The 24,928-nt window shown below is 36.6% G+C and overlaps 1 protein-coding gene across 1 annotated transcript; it reads left to right on the top strand.

Annotated features, from left to right (window-relative positions):
• CDC16 (cell division cycle 16) lies at positions 1 to 24,928 on the top strand. Its single transcript, XM_076360354.1, has 18 exons — positions 1 to 139; positions 1,682 to 1,736; positions 2,665 to 2,762; positions 3,274 to 3,312; positions 4,124 to 4,264; positions 6,742 to 6,901; positions 7,555 to 7,649; positions 8,307 to 8,440; positions 10,147 to 10,226; positions 11,842 to 11,891; positions 12,594 to 12,667; positions 14,971 to 15,096; positions 15,845 to 15,997; positions 16,606 to 16,669; positions 18,433 to 18,494; positions 20,669 to 20,804; positions 21,726 to 21,816; positions 22,958 to 24,928. Exons 1-18 carry the CDS (start codon positions 92 to 94, stop codon positions 23,221 to 23,223), a joined length of 1,872 nt encoding a protein of 623 aa, XP_076216469.1. The 5' UTR covers positions 1 to 91; the 3' UTR covers positions 23,224 to 24,928.

Below are 24,928 nucleotides of genomic sequence, written 5' to 3'. Positions count from 1 at the left end.
GGCGGGCGGCGGAGAGGCCAGCGCTCCCGGCGCGGCGGGCTCGGCGCCCGGGCCGCCTCTCCTTAGCTTCGCCCGCAGACCGCGCGGGAGGATGAACCTGGAGCGGCTGAGGAAGCGGGTGCGGCAGTACATCGACCAGGTGAGGCGCGGGGGGCGCGACCGTTGGTGCGGGGTGGGGTTTGCTGGGGAAGGGGCGGTTGGCCCCGCTGGTTTTCCCCCAGGGAAAGCCCCCCCCGGCCCGGCTCCCGGGGGGAGGGAGGCCCGGGGAGTGGGTGCAGCAGGTGCCGGCCTCTGCGGCCGGGGAGGGGGAGTTAATTTTGAAATAGTGCCCCGTTTCCCCTCGAAGGGGAGGGAGCGGGGGTGGGAGAGGAGTGCGCGGGCCGGAAGCGCCGCCTGTGCGGTCTCCGCTGGGAGCTGGGGCCGTGTGGCCTCCTAGTAGGGTGCCGGGGGGGGGGGGTGGTGTCGGGTCGTGGTTCCTTCCTCGTTCGGAGGAGGAGAGCCCGCTGTGGGAGCGGTAGGGCCGCTGTGTAGCGAAGGCATATTTGCAGGATCCCCGCCCGTCACGGGTTGCGCAAGGTGGGCCATGCTTACCTGGTGGCTACAGATGCCCGTCGTGCTAACCTGCGGCGCTGCAGACTGCTATTAGAAGGGCAGGCTTGTTTTCATTTGTTGATGGGTTCGGCAATTGTGTTGCTGCAGGGGAAGCAAAAAAAAAAAAAAAGCACCACAGGAAAAATGCATTAATAAGTTAGATTACGTATAGCATGAAACTGCTCTGCTCTATTTCTAGTTTAAAGGCTTCATGCTGGCATCACTACTGAGAGAAACCCATTCCTTCAGTTAGCACAAACATTTGTGTGTGTGGCCAGCAAGTCTCACCGAAAGATTGATTGGGGACCTAAATTAATTTGGTGGTTTTTTATTGTTTTGTTTTGGTGTAGTCATTTGAGTTAAACTGGTTTGCCAAGCTGCTTTGCCACGCAGCTGTATAGACACTTGTGCAGTTCTGAGGAAGGGGCATCAGGAGGAACGTGGGACTGATTCTTTGTGTACTATAGTCAGCTTATAGTACTGTAGAACTGCTCAACAAAAGTCGTGTAGTGCCCTGTAGGCCTGGATTATGCCTTTCTTTTGTGGTGTTGAGAGAGTTATTTAAACCTCGGTTCTTGTAGACAGCTATTACATATGTGAGGGTTTGTTTTCTTTGGGGTTTTTTTGGGGTGTGTGTGTGGTTTTGTTTGTTTGTTTTGCTGGGAGTGCAGATTGAAACCAAACTATTCTCTTGGCAAATTTGCTGGGCACTCTTAATCCCCATCAAGTTGGGAATGTGGGAATACAGAATAGAAGAGACCACTTAGGTCATGGAGCGTAGTGCTTTATGAGGACTATCATACCATCAATGACTACTTAAGTAGTGTACACCTTTTGGTCAGGTATCTGCATTGTCTTGAAAATAAACAAACAACCCCACCTCGAATTACTTTTTGATATCTTTTAGAAGTTACAGTACTGGCCCTTTTGAACTGTTTTTTGAACTTCTAAAGATCTCGGATGTGAATCGCTGTACATTAGAGACTATATGCATACGATATTAAATGTGAATGATGTACAATATATTTCAAAATAATCCAGGAAAGCTAACCCCAAATAAATACTAATTATTTCTATCATGCTTTTACAGCAGCAGTATCAAAGTGCCCTGTTTTGGGCAGACAAAGTAGCTTCACTGTCTCATGGTAAGTAGTTGCTTTTTACGTTTTTTTTTATTAACTTCTTTCTGATAGTGTTCTGTTTTGGTTTTGTTGTTTTCTTAAAGCTGTTTGGCTAAATGTTGAAGTTTTGAGTTTGGTGTAAGTGTTTTTCAGTGATCTCTGGAATGCCATTTTTCTAAATAGAGCAGGGCCAATCTTCCTTCCCTTTTGAACTTTGTGTTGAAATTAATGTTTGGTCAAACCTTAAGGTTTGCCTACCTTAAGAGACAAAAAAAAAGAGCGACCTACAAGAGGCAGCGGTGGTTTCCTATAGGATTCACTGTTGCTCAGGGTGACAAGTAGAATGCATGTTTACAGAGTGAGTTGATGCTGGTAGCCCATGTCTGCATACAACCATGGTCCATTTACACCTCTGAAAATGATTCTAGGGGCTTGATCCCGCAAAAGCTTTGGTTGCCAATAAAGTAGGAGAGTACTAAGCTGTGCTTCTGCAATCGTACCTTCAAGCTGCAGAAGTCTAATGCTTTCACTTTCACTGTTGTTAGGTTCCCACTGATCTTTTTTGAGAGAGACAATTCTGGGTTGTTTTTTTCTGCCCTGTGTTCAAGGGCAGGGTAACCTACAACTGCTGCTTTTTTTAGATCTGTATCACTGTTGTCTCCCTCTCATGACACACCTCTAGTACGAAATTCTTTGTATTTACTGTCCAGTGCATTATCTGATGTCTTTAAAGTTAAAATCTGATTATTTTTTCATTTTAATCTCTCACTGATACATATTACAAGTTGTGTGTGTGTGTGTATATATATATAAAAATAAAACTTTGTAACTCAGTAGGATGCTGGAATAGGGGAAAAATATTTTTCTAGCGAAGCAAAAGTGAATATTCTGTATGAAAGTGTTTAAAGATACATTATAAATTAATGGTTTATAATTTGTTCTTTTATTTTAGAGGAACCACAAGATATCTACTGGTTGGCCCAATGTCTTTACCTAACAGCTCAGTATCATAGGGCAGCACATGCCCTTCGATCGCGTAAGTTGGATAAGGTAAGTCACTTTAGTCAAAGACTACTGTTATTCCACTTTTAAACCTCTGCTGCTAACCACAGTGACTTCTTCACCATCAGAGGATAAGGTTTACGGGAAAAGTAATTAAAAAACCTGCATGATGTAGTTTATCTGAACCAAGTATAGCCCTGTGTTCAATCGGCCAGATTCAAACTGTTGTCCCCAGATAGGGTCACAGAAAGAGAAAGGGGTCCAAGGATGTAACTGCAGCAGGTATGGGAAGGTGGAGTGTCACTTCAGGTGCAGTTGTTTAAATTGTCCTTCCACTCTGCTAGTGAGTGGTGAAGGCAAGAGTGAAGTAAGCGTCCTTTGAGAGTTTAATAGTAGAGAAAGCGTTACAGACTTAGTCATTTTGGTCAGGAAAGATTTTTGGAGGTGAAGGGGATGAAGCCGCCATACAGCTGAAAAAGGAGAGAGCGAAATGGAGTCTAGCAGTGTAAGTACACATGCTCTCTCTTTATAATTAATATGTATGAAACTTCTCTTTCAGTTATATGAAGCATGTCGCTACCTTGCAGCTAGATGTCATGTGAGTACGCATTTTAACCTCTATTGGAAACAAACCAAACTAAGTAAAAGATGCATCTCGGGAAGATTAGGTACCTGACAGGCAATGTCGATGTCTATGTTCATTGGAATAACAGGTTTAAATTTTGTGAGAGTTGATTTCATTCTTTAACCTTCAGTATGGTCACTGGAGTATCCATTGTGGTACTATTCTGAAGAAATCCAACCAACCTTTTTTTCCAGGAAAGAAAATACTCCTCTAATATTTTGTGGGGAAAGAATGTGAACCGTTTTTGTCTCATGTCTTCATGTTTACATTTTTAATTGGTTGGTTGTAGTCTGACCAGAGGAGATGTGATTTATGGTTGTATAAATATAGTTCACAGCTTTATACTTCTGTATAAAATGTGATACATAAATAGTAAAATGCAGTGCTTTCACTGGAAAACTGAATCAATTGGTAGGTTAAATATAGAAATTTGAAATAGAATAATGTGCTGCTTATAGAATAAGATCATTGTATTTTATTAAAACGTGTGTTAACTATTTTTAGAAGCGTATCTGCTTCTGTGATTGCATAATGCTGAATAATAGATTTTTCTGTAGGTGTTAATTTTATAATTTTTTGCGTATTATAGATGACTAGTAAAATAGTTGGCTGCAATTGTAAAATGACATATGTCCAAATAAGAATATGCATGCATGAAAAACCTGCTGATAAGCACTGGTTGTTACAGTCTGTGCCTTTGAAATGTGGCACTGTGTTTATTGGTGCTTTACGTACAGATGTTTCAAATCCCAACCTTGTTTTTTACATGCACATGTTTGGCTAGTATGCTGCAAAAGAACATCAGCAGGCCCTGGATATTCTTGATATGGAAGAGCCAATCAACAAAAGACTTTTTGAAAAGTACTTGAAGGATGAAAGTGGACTGAAAGACTCCACCACAGACTGGGAGATGTCACAATCCTCTGTAAGTGACGTTTTTTAAACAAATATTTTTATAACTGAGAAAAAAATGTGTGAAGTCAGAAAGTGATTTTACAGCTATATGAATCTGAAACTGTGTGTTTAAGCTTTCTTTTTTGGATAACATAATTTTCAAAAGTGCTGAATTGTTCTCCTTTCAGTCAGAAGTCGTGTTAGCTTGCCTGTATGAGAATAACTTGGGTTGCAAAAATGAGGAGCGCTTTTCAACAACTTCCTGTAAATTATTTGCAGACACTTTGCAGGAAGTTAATGATCTAGCATTGGTTTTTAGAGTCTTTTAGCTCTATGCTGCAATTTCAGTCTTGATAATGTAAACTAACGCTTCTGTCAATTGGGCTGCAGGTTCTGAGATAACAAAGCAAGTTTTCTTCTTCTCCAGATATTTTTAATGAAGTATTTCCTTAATCGTTCAGGTGTTCTCAGTGGGACATTTTTTGATCATACTTGAAAATTATGTGACGTGAAGGTGTTGCAGAGGCTCACAAAATCAAATTAGGCAGGTGATAGATTAAAAAATAAACTTTATTTAAACCAAAATTGTTTAGCAGAAAACTGACTAGAAATGAGGCGTCAACACTCCGACAACATCAGTAAACCACAGGTTCATGATGGTGTACGAGGAATTGATACTGCATAGCTGGCTTTAGAAATGAGGGTCCAAAATGTGCCCAATCACTCACCTATAAGATGAGGCTTCTCAACCTCCCGGAGTTTACTTGGGCGGCATCCTGACCCAAGGGGAGAGTGTCTGACTGCAGACCCGCTGCTCCGAGGAGGACCGGCTCCACTTGCCCTCCGGTGGGGCTCCATTTATACCCTAGTTGAATCTGATCTGTGGTCAGTTCTAACTGGCTGAGGGCCTTGACTTTCTTACTCCTTGCCCAAGGTGTATATGTGACCATAATTACTGGCACAAAGAGTGTACGTGACGGTCAGCCCTCACCACTGTGAGGGCACGAAAAGTAAGGACACAGTGGTCTTAATGCCCCCAGTCCTTATCAGGGCGGGTGCACATGGCACAGAAGGTGAAGTTTTTGAAGCCCAGTTTTTGAAGCATACAGTTAAAAGGGACCAGTACCACATGTAGGCTGAAGAGTCTGTGAAGAGTCTTTACTTTCAGTTACGAATTGAAGTTTATTAGCTGAAACTACAGTGAAGGTGATTGACAGATGGCATTTTCCCTGTAAGACTGAAGTAGCAAAATGGGTTAAATCATCGATGTGAACTGATTTCATATGCTGGTATTAATGGGCTTAAGGGAGAAGTGGATTAGACTGAGTTACTGCGGTGCGCCTTAATGGGAACATTTAAGGTACCACTGCAAGCAAAGGAAGAAGTCCTCAGCTTTGGCTGTTCATTCTTGCTCCCTGTTTCATGGTACTCTGGCCCAAGTGTTTGGGTGGCTGATTATTGGACTGAATTGGGAAACTGTTTGAGCTGAAAAATAACCCAGCCAAAAAACTTGACTTCCATCAGTCCTTACCTTCACAAATGCTTGTGATAGTGTAGTTCACTAATGCAAGGATGGGTTTGGTTTGCCAAAGGAGAGAACTACTGAAGTGGGTACTGCTACAAAAAATTTTAAATCAAACTCTTCTCTGGGAATGTAGCTTTTTCAAACTTAATTTGATTAGTTTGCACAGACGCTAGTTCTAGAGTAAGAATGACTGGTCTCTGAGCTGGTAATAATATTAGCACTTTAGCAGCCCCCTGGGGTTTATTAGTTGTTAATACAGCTATACTGTTTCTAGTGCGTGGACTCCTGAGAGAGTTGGTCTGTCTGGTTAGTCTGATGATACAGATACCTAACGTGTGAACTTGGTCTCCAAGTACCTTGCTGACGCTTCTGTTGCCTTCTGACTGAATTGAACACCCATCTATGGAGTTTTGAAAGAATATGTTAGTTATTAGACTAACATGCACAACTTTAACTCTGGTGATAATGACCTTTCATTTCTGAAACATCTATGTTTTGGGTTGAAAAGAAGGATATATTTTTCTGCTCAAAGTAGTTGAGTCCATTGATTTGGCCTTTTTCATCTCTACTGCGGTCATTCTTGTCTTGCATGAAATACGTGGTTTAATAGTCAGCAAAAGAAGTGAATTGCCTTTGGAAGTGACGATTTCCCTGTGTTGACTATGAAGGGAATTTAGTATAAATAGCTTACAACTCAGTATCAGAGAGCTGGATGCTGGAAGTAGGAAAGATAAACTCTATCCTCCCTCTACTTATTTCAAGCATGTGTTCGTTTGGCAGTAGATAACCTGACAGAGCATTCATTTCATTTTTTTTTTTTAAGCTAGTAGAGACAATATTTTATTTAAAGACAGCACTAGAAAACCGGGTTCCATCATACATGAAATGCTTTTTACTTTTCAGGGAGCCCATTTGATTTGTGCTCAAAACCAAATTGCAAACATTGATTCAGTCTTTGACCTCCAGCCCTGCTTTTCCACCAGATCAAGAGCTCTATATGCCTTTTGCGAGGGAAGATCTATGATGCTTTGGATAATAGAACCCTAGCAACATACAGCTACAAAGAGGCCTTGAAGCTTGATGTTTACTGCTTTGAAGCATTTGATCTTTTAACATCGCACCATATGCTGACGGCACAAGAAGGTCTGGATAGCAGTGTTTCTCAAATACAAGTAAAATTTAGCTGCTTTCTCAACATGCCTTTTCCCTGGGTAAAAATTAAAGCAATACCACAAGTAACAGACTTCAAAATGTTAAGAATAGAAAATGTATGAAATGAGTGAAAGTTATAATCTGCTCAAATTTACATTTGAACTTTATTTTTCAGTCTTGCGGTGCTAAGAATTAAAAGCAACAAAGTAACCCAGCTGTCCTGTTTGTTAGCTCTGGAAGCTCCCATGCTCTTTGCCCAGCCTAAACAATGTTTTTCCTGTGTTCTCAACTTCACAGGCTTTGAATCCACGAAACCCTACTGGTGGTTGCTTACTTTATAGTAGTCATTGCTTAATATAGCATTCTGAGTGATAAAATTTGACATGTAGAGTAAATAAAAATAGTGGTGTGTTATGTCATCTTTGTTAAATTTTATTTAAAAGTGTAGAAGGAAAAACTAAGAATTCAATCATTAATTTCCATAATTAGTAGTATCATTTGGTTTAGTGTATCTGTACTGTTATCATCCTTGTAGTTTTGGGATGAGCATCATAAAATTCTTTGTATCTCTAAGTTCTTAAAATGTTGGATCTTGCCGTTTCTTCTGTAATATGACCACTTCAAATTTTTTTTAATTCACATAGAAAAAGAACTTCTTGAATCTCTACCTCTTAGTAGACAATGTACAGAAGAAGAACAAGAACTGCTTCACTTTTTATTTGAGAATAAATTGAAAAAGGTAAACCCCCAAACTGACTAAAAAGCTGGATAATTGATTGAAAGTCTTGACTTCAGATGTAAATTTTCTTGGATTCCATTTATTCTGAACATTGGAATAAATAAGGGCTTTGTAGTTTTGGACATTTTAAAATTTATGATGCAGTAGATACCACTTTATGGGAATAGTGTAATAGTTTTGTGTAAACTTATTTTCTGGTGTGGTGACAACTTGAAATTCTGATTTTTTTTTTTTTTTTTTTTTAGCTTTATTCCTTGACAAACTTCTAGGTGGGGAAAAAGAACACTAATTATATAGGCAAAATGTCAGTTACCTGAAAATACTAGGATATAGCAACGTTATTCTAGACTAGTTTTTCCAAAGATAATGTGAGAGCACTGAGAAGAGCCCACTATATATTGCTCAGTATTCATTTCTGCAGGCTACACGTAAGATATTGACACTGGCAAGCATCTTTCATGTTCTAAATGAGCTTTTAAGTACATTATAAAGAACCATTTTACCAAATATGTGTTTTATGGACTTTCAGTTTAAAACTAAGAATTTTAAGGAGCTTAATGCTTCTTAAACATTCTTTTAGAACTCAAAATATTAATACTTATGTCATCTGATTTTAGATTGGTTGTTGTTTCACATGTTGTTTCTTTTGTCTTTCAGTATAATAAACCCAGTGAAACGCTGATTCCTGAATCGGTAGATGGTCTTCAGGAAAACCTGGATGTGGTAGTATCCTTAGCTGAAAGACATTATTATAACTGTGATTTCAAAATGTGTTACAAGCTTACTTCGGTGTAAGTATACAAAGCAACTGTGAGGGTTTTTTTTCTCATATGGTGTAGTATAATAATTATGCCTGGACTTAGAGTGAATATCATTGTTCAGTGCATTGACATACATAACAATTTGATACAAAGTTTCAGGTATTTAAAATGTGTACTTTGTGTCTGGGAAGACACATTATTTTTATGATATGTAGCAGAAGTATCCAAAGCAAAACACCAGTCAGTCGGCACTGTGCTGCACTGCCCTTCATCCATCCTCTTCCTTACTCTGGTATCTTCAGTTTTGTGTGTTCTTTACCTACTTCTTGTCTGGCCTTCAGAACAAACAGGTTTGGATCAGTTGGTTAGTTAGGAAGTGTGATTACTCTGGCTGATTAAAAGTTGTATTAATTTTGATGTGCCAAGTATTGCATCTCAGTTGTTAGGTAGCCCGGGCATACACTGCTGCTGAGTTGTCAGATGGGTCAGAACAACAACATGGATTGTTTCTCAGCTACTGTAAATGTGAACACATGATTGTGGAGCTATTTTTTCTGCTGGCCTGACAACTACCTTTTTAAGAAAACTATATCTTTGTGTATGTATGGCATAGACTCCGAATATATTAGTGGTATAAAATAGAAGGGTTTTTGTTTCGTGGTGGGTTTTTTTTTATAGTACAGCTTTTTCTTAGCTGAAGCAAGCCATCACTGTAGAATATCCCATGGAACCCAGTACAGGCAAGATTTTTGGGAAGGCTGTGGAGAATGCTGACAGTTATGGTGAATTTAAACATCTGAGTAAAATCATGATCCTGTTGAAATGAATTACTCCAATTACTATTGCATCTTTGTTTCTGAAACTTAATTGCCACATCTTGTCTAGCAGAAAGTGGCAGGAGTAAATGTCTCCTAAGGAGGAGACTATCACAGATGCTAGAGCTCGGAAATGAGAGTCTGAGAACTCCATATAACTTCAAAGTTTTAGACTCTCTTCAAGAGACCATTTAATGTACTTGTTTATATGTTCTTTTATACTTTTCAGTTGAAATAATTTGAGCTATTTTAAAATGTCAGCTAAACCTTTAACTATTTCAAGGTGTACTTCTCAGAGAATTGAGTCATAATGTTGTACTTCTGATTTAAAAGATTCTGTGACTAGATTTCAAGACATCTTTTTTTGCTCTTAGTTTACCAAATGCCAGTGCTTACAGAAAGGACACATGCCTACAAGCCATGTCCTACATGCAGTCTGTTGTGTGTGAGACTATCTTCCATTTCTAAATGCCACAGGAAATAAAAATTTAAAACTGAGCTAAATTTGTTTCCTGAGGCATACTGCTTAATGTTAAGCTCAGAAAGCTGGGGACTATTGCCTGAAAGTTGCTGTCAAACGTATGGAAAAGATGAACAGAAATGTTGTTGCTTGCTGTTTGCTGGTTAAATTTGAAGTGACTTGCAAACAAACATGCATTGTATTCTGTTTTTCTAATTGTATATTTAGCTTGCGAGAATTTTCTGTTATCCTCTTCTGTTAAGCTAAATTAATAGTTATTTTTCTGGTCTTAAGATAGCCTTTATTATGCTGTTAATAGTTACCTTCTAGTCACAAATAGTTCTCCAGTGCCTAAAGTGGTAATTAACTGGAACATTACACACTGTAAAAGCCCCTTGCTTATAACACATTAAAATTTTTGAAATGTGCATTGCAGATTTTTTTCTATTTATTTTTTTTAGAGTGATGGAAAAAGATCCTTTCCATGCAAATTGTTTACCTGTGCATATAGGGACACTCGTGGAGCTTAATAAAGCAAATGGTAAGAAACACAACATTTAATGAGTCAAAAGAAGATTGTAAAGCTTCAATTTTAAAAAAGAATTAAGGATGCCAAGAAACCCCCTTATAGAATTTATTATATTTATTACATTTATTTATATAATTTTAAAAAATACATATATCTTTCCTCCTACCTGCAGTTTCAAGAAAACAGTGGTAACTGGAAAAGAAGGGAGTTTCAGAGCTGACAGCGGCGGGGCGGGCAGTAGTTGTGCAAAGAGTCTTTATTCGTTCATGATCATGAGTGTCACTGTCTTATAGCCACTGGGCTACGTAGCCAGAAAGTTAGCGAGCTGCACTGCTTCATTTCTCGTTTGATTTCTGTTTTGAGGTGATATTTCTAGAGTATCTGGGTGTACTTTTTCTGCTCAACAACAAAATAAAATATATTAATTTAAACTAGGAGGAACTCTTCAGCAGTGTGTATGCTTAGGTAGACGTGTTTTTTCCATATTAGAAAAAATTCTAGACTCTCCTTGCCTTTGCTGTTGTGAAGGCCACTTTTTAGTTCAAACAAGTTAATAATCATGCAGCACCTTTGTTGGAATTACAAGAATAGCTTACTTGCAGCTGGCATGGCTTTTTCTCATTTCAGACTGCATATAAAAATCCAAAGCAAGTGAGGAGCTTGAATGTCTTTAAAACCAATTGGAAAATAGAATAAGGAGCTCATGATTTGCAGTCTCTCAAAGGACGGTGCATTGTATGTACGCAAATAGGTCATTAGGTGTACTAGTACTTCTCAATGTTTACTAAATGTACTTTTCAGTTACTTTACAGTTAACTACATCTGAAAATGTGGCCAATACTCTGATTTTTCCTTCTAAGTCTGCCTTGAGAAGCATTTTGTAAATAAGTTGATATTTTGTAAGCCAGTTTTCATATTTAATTCTTCTGAAGCCAAGAATTGATGCAAAGTACTCCAGGACAAACTCATCAATTTAAGAGCACTGTACTCTGAAGAAATGGAAATTTTATGTACTGTAATGCTGTTTCTTTTGAAATTGCATAGGCAATAGAATTGTTATCCTGTATTTGATTACTTCTGCTGTTACTAGAAAATCCATAGTAAGTTATTCTAATAACTAGGATTATTATTTTATTAGAAAAGTAATCACTTAGAAGTATTCAAAATGATATAATAATTTATTTGCTTTTTGTCCTATTTACAGTATATTAATGCACAGGATTCTACTTTGAAATTGATCTAGCCAACATGTTATACCTTTTAGGTGTAGGAAGGTCAATAGTGTTTTACCTTGATGAGATACATTAAAATAAATGCCTGTAGTATTACACTTGAATGTATGTTAATGACCTAAGTTGTTGCAGAATTCTTAAGGGGTGGGATGTACAGCTGCTTATGTGCTGTGAAGACTTATGGGTTGGTTGGGGGTTTTTTTAGTTAATTGCAAAACCAAATCTATTTTGAGGCAGTTTGAAGCATTACCACTAAACAGCAAACATTTTTGTTCACTTGTGCATTAATAATGTTCAACATTCTGGATATTTTGTATAGAAAGCTAAAGGGCTTGAAACATCTTAATGTATTAGCATGTTTTAATTTTCTTTTCTTGTTTCTTCCCATTATGTAGAGCTTTTCTATCTTTCTCACAAACTGGTGGACTTGTACCCAAATAATCCTGTAAGTTGTTCTAAGCCTTCATTACCAGGTAGTTTTTTCTAGGTGAAAGCACATAAAGGTTGTAATGTAATAGTCAGTTTGAGCAACAGAATTCAAAATCTGTTTCTGGATGGAGCTAGTAAAAATGGTTCGCTCCTTTTATTCTCTACGCATTGTAATTTCCTTATACTGAGGTTCTTTTTATAAAACAAAGTACCTGTAAAATATATTCAATGTGAGGTATTCACTTTGAATAATAATTTAAAACAAATGCTACAGTAATAAATGTCTATGCCTCTCTGGGCAACCTTTTCCAATGTTTGATCACCTTCATAGTGAAAATTATTTTCCTTTTACTCAGTCTGAATTTCCCATGTTGCAATTTGTACCCATTGCCTCCCATCCTATCACTGCACCTCTGAGAAGAGTCTGGCTCTGTCTTCTGTATTCCCTACCATTAGATAACTGAAGACAGCAATAGGCTTTCCACTTAGCTCTCTCTTCATGAGGCTGAACAAACCCAGTTAGAGACGTACATGCCTGCAGCAGTTCTATCTTGTCTGTAATATCAAATAATTTGAAAAGCTGACTGTGATTTCGGTGAAAATGTTCCTAACTTCTCTAATTATAATCCATTCCTCTGTTTTGGATCACCTATGGCGATGTTTCACTAAAATCAGTGTGATATATCTAATAATACTCTATTTTGATTTTGATGTGTAGGTGTCATGGTTTGCAGTAGGATGCTACTATCTCATGGTGGGCCACAAAAATGAACATGCCAGAAGGTATCTCAGGTAATTTTTTTTTTCCGGTTTTCCTTGGTGAATCTGTTGCTCACTTGCTAAATAAGTATTTAATGTCCACGATTGTTTGTAAGCTCATAAAGCAAACAGAAGCCTTGGTAAGCTGGTTACTCCTAAAATATTCCTTTTGTTGACACCTTTTTTGGTATAGCCATTTAGACCTCAACCTTCTAGATACTTTAAAAATGACATACAGACTTATGTGGAATCTCTTTTGGCAGTCACCTTCCTGTTATGGGCCGGTGTAGTCCCTGCATTCGCTCGTGCTGCCAAGCTAACTACAGCTTAGGCTATCAAGCCTCAGTTCTTAGCTTAAGGACACTCAGGCATTCTCCCAGGTTCAGGTTTCATATCTTAAAGGGAAGAGTTAGACAGAAAATTCTGACATCTGGCTGTCTAGTTCTTTCTTTGTACAAGCAGCCTTGGACTTTTTAGGTTGGTCAGTCAGTCCAATGCTCTTCCCTGCAGGTCTTCTGTATCTGTATTGATTATCAGCACTGGGGGCAGGACCTTGCTGTGAAGCAGGGCATTTGTTTTGATGCTGTAAGCTTGAACTGAGAAGGCTTACATTAACCTTTAAGGCTTTAATTTTTCTTCTTGAGACCTTTATAGACAACATATGTAAAGGTGGGTTAGTAATTGTTTAAATGCCTGGTTATTATGAGTAAATTATTTAAATTCCTGACAAGTACCAGTGTGAAATTCTTCAGGAAGCTGTCCTGAGTGACATAGGTGGTTTTGGTGGTGAAATAAAGAATATCTTTATCAAATCTGCAAGCATCCCTAGCCAGGAAGGGTCTATGGATGTGTTGGGGTGGGGGTGGGGGGGGGAATAATCAGAATTCAGGGTAGTTCTGGCAAGGAGGAAAAAAGGTCTGGTAAAAGTGAAATAGCAACAAGATGCCCAAATTTTCTGGAGCAGAATGATAGTGTACAACTACAAGGCTAGAGACAACTGTGGGCTAGGCAGTAGTTTTTAGAAAAGTATCTGGAGATACCATGGATAAAAACACAAGCTCCCATATCATTGTTTTGGAGTCACAGGACGTCATGCTGGAGCATGCTGAAAAGGGTAAAAGGCACAGCTGGGCAGTGCCTGGTAGCATGTAAGGGGAGTATCATTCTGGCTGCCCCAGAAGGAGCTATCTACGTCCTTCAGATCTTGCAAAAGGGCTTCCCTCATCTCAGCACCAATTAGGAAAACATTTGTGATAGAACGTAATCCATCTTTTATAACAATGACAAAGCTGTATTGTAATGCGTCGCTGTTGACAAGTCAACATCTGTGGAGAACTCAAGACGGATGTGAGGCATTTGAATTGAATTCAAGAGAAGGCAGTAAACAAGCATTCTGGAGAAGGTGGCCAATGAGGAAAGTTTTTGAAGCGATTGAAGCCGTAGGATGTAGGGTGGGAAGATGCAAATGTTCACATATGTAAAGTTTTGTCCCAGGAGACAGAGAACAAACTGTTCTCTAGGGTCTGTGATGAGAAATAACGAGTTTAACTGTGACAAACAAAATTTAGATTAAATGTCAGGAAAAAACGAAGCATTTAAGGACAGTTAAGCAATAGAATAGATTACTTGTGAAACACGTAGGATCTCCATGTCAGAAGCTTTTAAGAAAAGATTGGGCACATCGGTCATGAGCTGTTTAGTTATGAATGCCCTTGCCTTCAGGCTGAGAAAATAACCTACAGAGCTTTCTAATGTTCCTGTCAAGTCCGTCTTTCTGTAAAGACTCCAGGTTGCAGTCTTCAGCTCAGGACTTGAGTGACATTTTGTATACTTCTCTGATGCACGGCAACTGTCTGCGATGTGACAAATACTCTTGTCTTCGTTAAGGCTAGTACAATTATATGGCAAAATTTCAATACACAGTTTAATCTAAGTGTTCATTTGGTATTTTCATATCCTGCTTGTGAAACTTACATTTACTAGAATATATTTATTTTGAAATGTATAGCTAGAATTTTGTAATACATTGAGTCACTACTAATGTTTTCTGTTCACCCATTATATCATTGTTTATGCTTAGTAATATCAAATAATTCCTGCTGTCCATGAACAGCAGCAGAAATAATACAATGAATTCTTGAAAATGTGTCATACTTTTAAGTGCTAAATAGTTTGTTGAAGTTTTTAAAATTAACTTTGTTTACCAATGGTCATTACAGAAGATTATCTTAATAGATACCGAACTATGTGGCATAGCATTGCTATGTAAGTAGTCATCTGAAGCCGATGAAATTTAATTTCAGATGTGTTTGCTTGTGACTTGCTCTTGTTTTTAGCAAAGCTACTACACTTGAGAGAACCTACGGACCTGCATGGATAGCATATGGACATTCATTTGCAGTTGAGAGTGAGCATGACCAAGCAATGGCTGCATACTTCACAGCTGCACAGCTCATGAAAGGGTATGTCAAAAATGTCATATTTAGAAAAATTAAAATTAATCCATAAATAGTGTAGAATATTGACCTATATCCCTTTAAACAGTAGGAATATATTTGCAACAATTATCTGGTAGAGAACAAAGGAGAAAAAAACCCAAATTTCATCATCTGCATTTCACTGCATTATTTGTGATTACTGTTGTGATTTTGTAAGTTCTAAAGTCAAGATTTATATTTAGGTAATCTATGTTCTACCTGAAAGTCCTCTGAAATTTTTGAATCATGTTTGTCATACCAGGTCATAAACTGCTGTATAGTAATATCTTGAACAGCTGTTTCATGCTGTGGAGAAGGTTGTAAAATGAGTAGTGGACTAATCATGTCATATTGCATATAGAAGTGTTGTATTTGATTGTAGTTATTGGTGAATGTGATCCCTTTAATTATTACTACTTCCATATTCCATTTGTAAATGAAATGTATGAAGGAAACTAGGGAAAAAAAAAAAACAACTCAGAACTAACTTAAGCACTGAGAAAATGTAATTCCAGAGCAAGTTACAATTATGTATTGGAGTTCAAATTCTTGTCAATAACTAACAAAGATGTAAAATCTTTTAAACTGCCCTTTAGGTTAATAGTCCATTTAAATCAGCTTTTACTTGGATGTACATAAACATATGCACACACAGTTGGCATTTCTTTATAGCTTGCGACGCCATTCCTGATAAATGCATGTTTGTTTTTTTGTGGTTTGTTTTCTTTTTTAGGTGTCATTTGCCGATGCTCTATATCGGACTGGAATATGGTTTGACCAACAACTCAAAATTAGCTGAAAGGTTTTTCAGCCAAGCTTTAAGTATTGCACCTGAAGATCCTTTTGTTATGCATGAAGTTGGAGTAGTTGCATTTCAAAATGGAGAGTAAGCTTGCAAAATAGGATTAAATACAATCTTAAACATGGACTATTCTGAAGTGTAATGTGCCAATATATATACTGAAGTACTTACATTGAACTGTAGTTTCTTTTGGTTCTAGTTTACATGGTGTTTACCCTAAACCCTTGCTTTCTACATTGTTCTTCGTTGTTTAAGATTGAACGAAGAAAGCGTTTAATGCTTGAGGAACGTGCAGAGATCGATTATTATCTTGTGTGTGCCTGTCATTGGGTAGTTGCATGCCTTGAAAAGGCATCTGTCTGCACACACAAGTGCACACATGCTATAGTTTTGTACAGCAAAACATTTTGTCAGCTCAGGAGGTTCCAAATATATTCTCAAAAAAACCTAACAGATATAAGAACTATTTAGTGAATATTCTTGGTTTGCTTCTGATTTTTTAACTTTGTCTTGTTAGCTCTTAGAGCACATGCAAAATATAGCCAAACGTAAATTACTGTTTTTTGACATTATTTCGTCATTGAGTGAAATTAGATGTAAAGAACTGTTCCTTGTAATACCATTTTCTCATACTGCTAATGAAAACTCTTCACTAATTTACTTTTCTTTCCTCCCACCCCCTCAATTCTTAGCTGGAAAACTGCAGAAAAGTGGTTTCTTGATGCACTGGAAAAAATCAAAGCTATTGGAAATGAGGTATTTTTCCTAATAACATGCATGATCATAAATCTGTAAAACTCCAGGAAATTCTGTAATATCTTGTGACAAAATATGCTGTGCTTATTTTAAGATTGAAGCAGTACAATATAAATTTGACTTTAAAACTTGGGCCATCTACTTGTCATTGAGTATGTTGGGTTTTTAGAAGAGAATTATCACACATTATCTTGAGGGCTACAGGAAAAGGCAAAAAGTATGTTTCTATGTGAAATTAAAAGAAAAGAAGCATTGGCTGGAGAGTGGAATCCAGGTCTCGTTCTCAGTCCCGGGTCTTAGTAGACCAATGGTTCTTGACCTGAGGGTGGAACTGGGTACACGTGTGAAGATGCTTTCTGCCACCTTAAGTGTTAGCCATTTCTTGAATGACTTCCACTTTTGTTTGGACATAATCCTGTAGGTATGGATTTGTTTTCTTTCTACCAGATAGAGCCACTGTATGGGAATGGGCCCAGGGATGCTTAACTAACTTCCTGAAAGTAATCAAAATAATCACTGGCCAAAAGTTTGTCAGGAAATGTGCTTGTAGTTCAGGCACTTTTGTGAATCAAAAATCCACCAGTACAACCCTGATTCCTCAAATGCTGGAACACACAAATGAGTTCATACCTATCGGTAGTACCGTTTATTTTATTTGTGTGTTGTTATCTTGTCTAAAGAAACACATTGTACTTGAGTAACTTAAGATGCCTTAATGAAAGCAGTACCACCTTGTGACAGGCTTCTTGTGAATTTTCTCAATTTTTAGCTTAAATTTAGTTAGAGGACACCACCTCATGCTACTATAACTGTTAACAAAGCATCTCCTACCAAGATAATGAAACTGCTTCTAGAGCACAATAAGCCTTCTATAAAGTGGAAAGTGCTGAAAAAACTATAATCTTCATGTGGACAAGGCACACGTTTACTAAAACAAACTGCACAGATAATAATTGATATGCTCACCAATATAAATAGGGTTGTTCTGTTGTAGTTAAAGCTGTTTTGTTGTTCATGTGAATGCTACAAACTTTGTAGATCAGGCTTAAATTTATGCATATGCCTACATTCTTTTTTGTGTGGCATTTTTCTTGTTTATTGAGAAGAACTAAATATCAACATATCTATAAACACACAACTGGAAATTTAGAATTAGAGTGGGAAACACCTAAAATACCTAGAGATACAGAGATACTCTTGCATTGTTATAAATCGCAAATTCATAACACAATCCAGTCCAAATGGGTTTTAATTTCAGCAAAAAGTGTTTTAAGGATTTTGTTGTCTTCTGTGTGACAAGATTGACACAGATTGTCTTCTGTGTGCCTCGTAAACGAGCTAAATTATTTAAAGCACATGAAGTTAGACTATGGAGAAGACAATAAAAAGACCTTCAGTATTTATGATTATTTTACAAACGCCTAACTTGAGGGGTCTTCAGTGCTCCTAGGCTGAGAGACTTGATGTGATTTTTAGTTAAGTAGAAAACAAATTTTGTTTGGTTTGCATCCAAGTTTCACTATCACTGACCCTGTAAAGAAATTTAATTGGGTTTGGGGAACAGAAAAAATAGAAAAATGAGTTATTGAATGAATGTTTTGAGCTTAAATATGTGTTTTGAAAAGAATTGAAAATGCTTGTGATTTTTCTTGGTCATGAATTAATTGCCTTGTTAATTTGTATGTTGTTTTTTTTTAAAGTAGACAAAATTCAGTTACAATCTGGCAAACTGCAGTTATTTGAATTGTTGCATTATTTTGCAGGTAACAGTTGATAAGTGGGAGCCTTTATTGAACAACTTAGGACATGTCTGCAGAAAACTCAAGTAAGCAGAGAGTACTGGAGCTACATTTATCTGGAATACTACACAAATGTGTTTTCTCTAGGCCTACTTTTCATTTATATCAAGATTACGTATCACATGAGAGCAGTGTAGAAGCACCTTTTAACAACAAGATTCCCTAAATCAGCTTGTGAACATAAATACATTAATTGCCCCTTATATCCCGTTTACTACACACAAGTTAAAGTACTTAATGTAAAAGCCTTTCCTTAACTATTGATTGTTATTAGAGATTTGGTCGTAGACTCTTAGATTCTTGTATGGGTGTGAATTCTAACTGGCTACTGTCCCAGTCCTGACAAACTTGAATATGTCCACTGATTTAATTAACACAAAGGTGGTTTTGTGCCAATTAATTGCTTGGATCAGTGCTTATGTTTGTGGTGTTTTTTTTTTTATTGAAGAGAAATACTCAGTGACATTAACATAGCAATAAATTATTACTTTATGGTTTTTGAGAACAGGACTATTTCACATTTCATTTCATATTTCCGTTCTAGGAAGAGAAAAAGAAAGTACAAAGTACATATGCAAGCTTTAACAGGTTTAACATAGAGAAATGTTTTCTCATTAATTACCTTAATCTGATTTTAACCAGTGTTTTCTTTTGTTTAATCAGTGCCATATCTTTTTTTTTTTTTTTTTTTAGTGTCATGGTTTTATTTCTCCAATTGGTGTATACTATAATTTTTGTTTCAGAGCTGCTAATGGGAATGTGACTATGGTGGATATAAGTTGTACTTCCGCTTTGGTAGTAATTGCTTTGTGCTTGAATTGCCAATTAGTCTTCATTTTCTTTATGAAATACAGATGTATAATAGTTACCCCTTCTGCCAAGATCAAACAAAAGGCACTGCTTCTGGAATCTATTAATGAGTATAATTGCAGGGTTTTTTCAAATACTTGTTTCATTTATAATTCCTTTTGTCTTTTTTAATTTCTACAATAAGTTTTACTTATTACCAAGTAATTAAGTACTAAGTTACTAACTTAACTGCTTACATCACACTTAGGACAACTTGCACTGTATTATTTGTTTGGGTTCAGAAAGCCAACCTAATGTATTTCTACATCCTTGTAAACCATCTTTGAAGAAAATCAAGTTGAGAATTTAGGCAGCTGTACATGTGCTTTGACAACATAAAAAATTCTGTAATAACTAATTTGCTAGTGTTTGTAATACATGATATCGCTATCATGAAAAAACTTACTGGATATATGTCTACTCACTAGCATTATGTGGTTGAAATTTGAAAGCAGCGTATTAAAATATAGTGGTAGTTAATTGGACAGGTAAATACTATGAGTGAAAATAAACTTCAAATCATGTGAAAGTTTTGTGCAGCGAGAAAACAGTTGCATAATTTTTCTGCCTCAATTGTTACTTAATGCCTTCTAACAATTTCGTGTGTTGCTGTTTGCATAATTTCATTATAACTATAGACATTAAAATTTCTTCTGAATAGACAATTGCTATCTTTATTTTTAACAACTTGGTACTAGGATGCCAAATGTAACCATTTAATTTTTCAGAGTAATGCCATAATGTACACTTAATCCTTGTTTTATACAATAACAAATGCAATAAGCAGTCTAATTAATGGATAATTTTCAAAGAAAGGGTGGCTGGTATTTGAAAGAAATTATGGATATGTGTAACTCTTCTGATAGAGACGGTAGCAAAATGGAAGTAACAAAAGTACCAGTGTATGTAGCGCTTAAGGGTTGTGAAATTTCTGCCCAGAGAGCTTCTTTCACTTTGAACAATGAGTGATTTAGTCTTGTATTGCTCCTTCGCTCCCCTGGGGAGGAAAATGAAAGCAACAGAAAGCAAGCTAATGTTACAATGAACAGCGTTAAACATCTAAAGCAATTTACCATATCGCATTGCTAAGATGATCTCCAAATGGGGCCTAGCTGTAGGCAGCTGTTGTCTACGTAAGGGGAACACTGATTTCTCAGTTACGTTGAGGAAGAAAATTGTCAATATCCATGAGTCTTTTGTGCATTCTATTATGTTCAGAGTATGAAGCAATAATTTTTAAGTTCTTGCAGGATTGCATGCTACTGAGCTAAGCAAAATACCGATATACTACTATAAAAACACCTTTCACCCCGAAGCTTACTAATAGACCTTCTGTACTTAACCCTAACAGGAAATATGAAGAAGCACTGGAATACCATCGTCAGGCTCTAGTACTAATTCCTCAAAATGCTTCTACTTACTCTGCCATTGGCTACATACATAGTCTAATGGGCAATTTTGAAAGCGCAATCGACTATTTTCATACGGTATGTAACTGCCTTAAATTGAAGTGCCGGTCACAGATTCTGTTATTTACTGTTTCAGTCTGGTTTGGTTTTAGAACAGAGAACCAGCACTTTATCCAGCCTCCAAATCAGTGTCTATTTTGCAATCTTAAAATTTTTTTGAAAAGTCTTCCTAAGTTTTCTATTGATTCGGTAAAAAATGGCCACTTTGTGAAACTTAGTAGTTGAATTCTTCTTTGTTATAAATTAATTGAATTTCATAATTGTCATACACATTTTATGTACATAAACTTCTCATGCAGCTGAAATGATTTAAAATACTTCCAGCCTATGCCTTGAAGTAGAAATTTTACAGTAAGTGCAACATTTAAAGATACGCTATTTCCTGTTGTCTCAGATTTATCTTTATTATATGATACTTGTGTATTATTATTGCAGGACAGTTTTGGTGATTTCACGTTTTCATAGAGTAACAGTGAATTTTCCTCCGTTGAATTGTCAGCATTCGAGTTGATTGGCCTGAATTTAGCTGCAGTTCTATTTACCTAGAAGCTTGTATTACGTATGTTTAGTTGTAATTACTTCAAGCATATCTCAATCTATTTTGTTATAGATTGTAGCTTAGCTATACAAAATTAACTTCCTCACAGATTTTATAATCATTATTTTAGTAGTATGTTATACTTCATGATTTGTGAACGATTCTCTGTCTGTATACATACCCTTTTCTGGTTTTGTTTTTGTGCTTTGCTTGCTTCCTACTTCAGCCAGTTCATATGACAGTATTATTTTGGTTGTGCAATGTTTGGCTTTTACAGTGAAGACTATGCTCTGGTAGCACTGTTGAGCAACAAAACAACAAACTCAGAACCACCGTGGACTTAAGATGTAAATGGTTTTATTTGCTACTGAATACTTTTCACTGTTGTTTTTTTTTAATAGGCCCTTGGTCTTAGGAGGGATGACACATTTTCAGTCACAATGCTTGGACATTGCATAGAAATGTATATTGGTGATTCTGAAGCCTACATTGGTAAGTCTTTCACTTACGTGACTCTTAAGTCATCGAGTGCTTTGAGAGGAGTCTTACTCTTACACCAAGAAAGACTGTCTACCATTACCTGGTTAACTTACAAAGTAGAGTATGTTTTTGTTTATTTGGTTTTTTGTTGTTTGTTTTTTTTTTAAATGGCTAAATGAGTCAGAACTTACCAGCAATTGCAGATGACCACTGTTTTTTGTAAGCATCATGACAGTAAATTCTTACCAGTAGAAAGAAAGGAAACACTTCGCCATTGGAGGTGGTGATGGTTCCTTTTATAGAAAATACTGATTTGTGGCAGCTTAGAAACCAAAGGGAATGGGGAAAAAATAAAATAGAAATACGGAGTTAGAAAATCAGAGGACTTGATTTCAGCTAATGCTGCTGCAGAGGTGTGTGCAAGGCATTTTCACCATGTCACAACTCTGCTCTGTGGAGACAGGATAAATTCTTCTGCCTCCAAAAATAGAGCTTTACATATGGTAAAAAAAAAAAAAGTGCTTCATAATGGTAATGCATTATATTGCCATAGTTTGAAAAATTCTATGAAAGCTTTCTGCCCAGAAAAACCCTTTATAGCGACGTATTTCTGCTTCATTGAACTTACTGATTTATCTGTAATGAACACAGTTGATGTCCTGTCAAGCATGTTAATGAAGCTGAAGCCAGTAAAAGCCATCTGTGTGCTCTATTGCTTTTCCTGCAGATTTTTCGCACAATTGAAGCAGATGTTTCTTCTCAATATTGTCTTGCTCCATATGTAGTCAGTTAACACATCTGGAAGAACCATGCAGCTGTGTGATATGCATTAATGCAAACCATGCTGTGGGTAACTTAAACAACAAAAAAAGCCTCTTAAAGAATTGGGAAGGGAATTGGCAATTACTTCTAATAACAGACTTTTGAATCTGAATTGTACTTCTCATATTGTGCTTTTTTCAAAGAGGAGGCTGCTGTATTTTTTCAGAACAACTCTATTCAGCTTCAGTCATTAAGCAGCAACAGCTCCTGGTTGATCTGAAAGCAGAGTATCATAGTAGTTTCTGGATGATAGTTTCTTTGAGATGCATTTTTTTGGGGCTGGAGGGGAGCGTTTACTTGGAATAAACTAATAGTTTGACTGTTTTCCTAGGAACAGAGATCAAAGACAAATTAAGATGTTATGACTTTGATGTACACACAATGAAGACATTAAAGAACATAATTTCACCTCCCTGGGATTTCAGAGAATTCGACATAGAAAGACAAACTCTGGATGAAAGTGGCATAGTAACATTAGAGACGTCACATCAAAGGAAAAGTACAGATACCAGTCGCCCATTGGAAGAAACATTTGAGATTGAAATGAATGAAAGTGATATGATGTTAGAAACATCAATGTCAGACCATAGTACGTGACCATAAACGCTGGTAGAGAGCTCATTTTGTCCAAGTGTAATATGTTTGTTTTAGCATTTTTGTTATGGTGTTATAATTTCAAGAATTTGCTATTTTTATATGAATTCAAACTACTACTCTACTTAACACCGGAGAAATAATGCTTGCCTTAAGGATGATTAAAAAGTATACATGATGGACTATTTCTACAAAATTAATCATACATGATGAAGTAAAAAATAAAATCACTTTTTTTTAAAAACTGTTTACTGATCCATGTGTCTGCCATTAGTAAGACTGTGAAAGTTTAAAAGTAGTACTTTACATGGAACCATTAACAATGTTGTTAAATTGAATAGCCAGTCTAATATAGTAGCATTGTGGCTTCTGAGTTTTCATCCTGTCTGTGAGGAATGCTTTCTTAGTAAATAGACCAAAAAAAATCCATGAAGTTTTATACTTACTACTTTATAAACATGTATTCCTTTAAGGAGCAATTTCAGTGGTTTTCCATCATTTGACTCTAATTTGGCATACATTAAATTGATGACAAAGCATGTTACTTTGTTATACTTTCTCCTAGTTATTAATTTCACTTCTTTATCATTCTATATTGTATTACTGAAAGATCATTTAAGAACTGCTTTCGGTAAGCTGACTAAACAAACTTGAATGGCATAAACATTAAGATAAATCAGTCTTACCTGCAATTAGAGTTACAATAAAGTTGCAAGCCACAGTGTACTACTGTAGGGACCGCAGTCATTCTCTTGACACATAGTTGTTTTGTCAATGCAAAGGATTAACTGAATAATACACACACAATGTTTTTACAAGTCTCTAAAGTGTGGTATTTTTATGTCATTGGTTCACTGAAAAATGAAGAAGTAAAGCGTATGCCTCTGAAACAGAAGCAGTGATTTCTCCATCCTCTAAACAGGACAGGTCTGTTTGCCTTCTTAGCATGAATGTTGAACGTATTTTGTGTAAATTTTTCCCTTCCCTTCTCTTCTTGCCTTTTCCACATATGTCACTGTGTGGGGCTTAAAATTAAAAACTTAATGCTACAGCCTGTCATAATATTTTCTTCTGTGACTTCCAGCTAAGTTTGGGCATTTAATGTTTAGGATAGATTTCCTGAAGTTTAGCAGTCCAGACTTTAGTGTGAAGTACTTCAGAACTCAAGAACTAGCAATTTTTCTGTAGACAAAGATTTTTCATGAAATACAAAAATGATTTTTGTTGTAGTCAGCTAAATAAAATCATTGGTCTAAAATGTAATTTCTACACTCTATCTCAGTACATTTGTGTTAATATTTAAACATGTATTTTCAATTATACTTGTAGCATAAAACATATGTTTGATTATTGTGATATAATTTTCATCCACTTCATTGGGGTAAGGTATAAAAAAAACCTGACATGCTAGTGCGATTCAGTAAGTATTTCCTATACCTTTTTTTGGCACTTCACGTAACTAAGAGGAGACAAGGCCTGAATCCAAGTACCCGTATTAAAACCTTGCTGTCATTTTTGCTTTCCTGCAGTCCATCTGTCTTGATTAACGGTCCTCTTAAAGTAAACATTGTCTGTCTTAAAGTTTAATTTTGCCAATGAATGGATATCAAAGGATGGGCTGATACTGTAAACTTTTGAGTGATTTTTTTATTTTGTATAGAGTTTTGCATAAAGTGGAAATTATAAACTACTACTACGCATCCCACTA

This window comes from Aptenodytes patagonicus, chromosome 1 (assembly GCF_965638725.1).
Source record: "Aptenodytes patagonicus chromosome 1, bAptPat1.pri.cur, whole genome shotgun sequence".
In the NCBI taxonomy this organism is placed as follows: Eukaryota; Metazoa; Chordata; class Aves; order Sphenisciformes; family Spheniscidae; genus Aptenodytes; species Aptenodytes patagonicus.
This window is presented reverse-complemented; position numbering and strand designations above follow the sequence as displayed.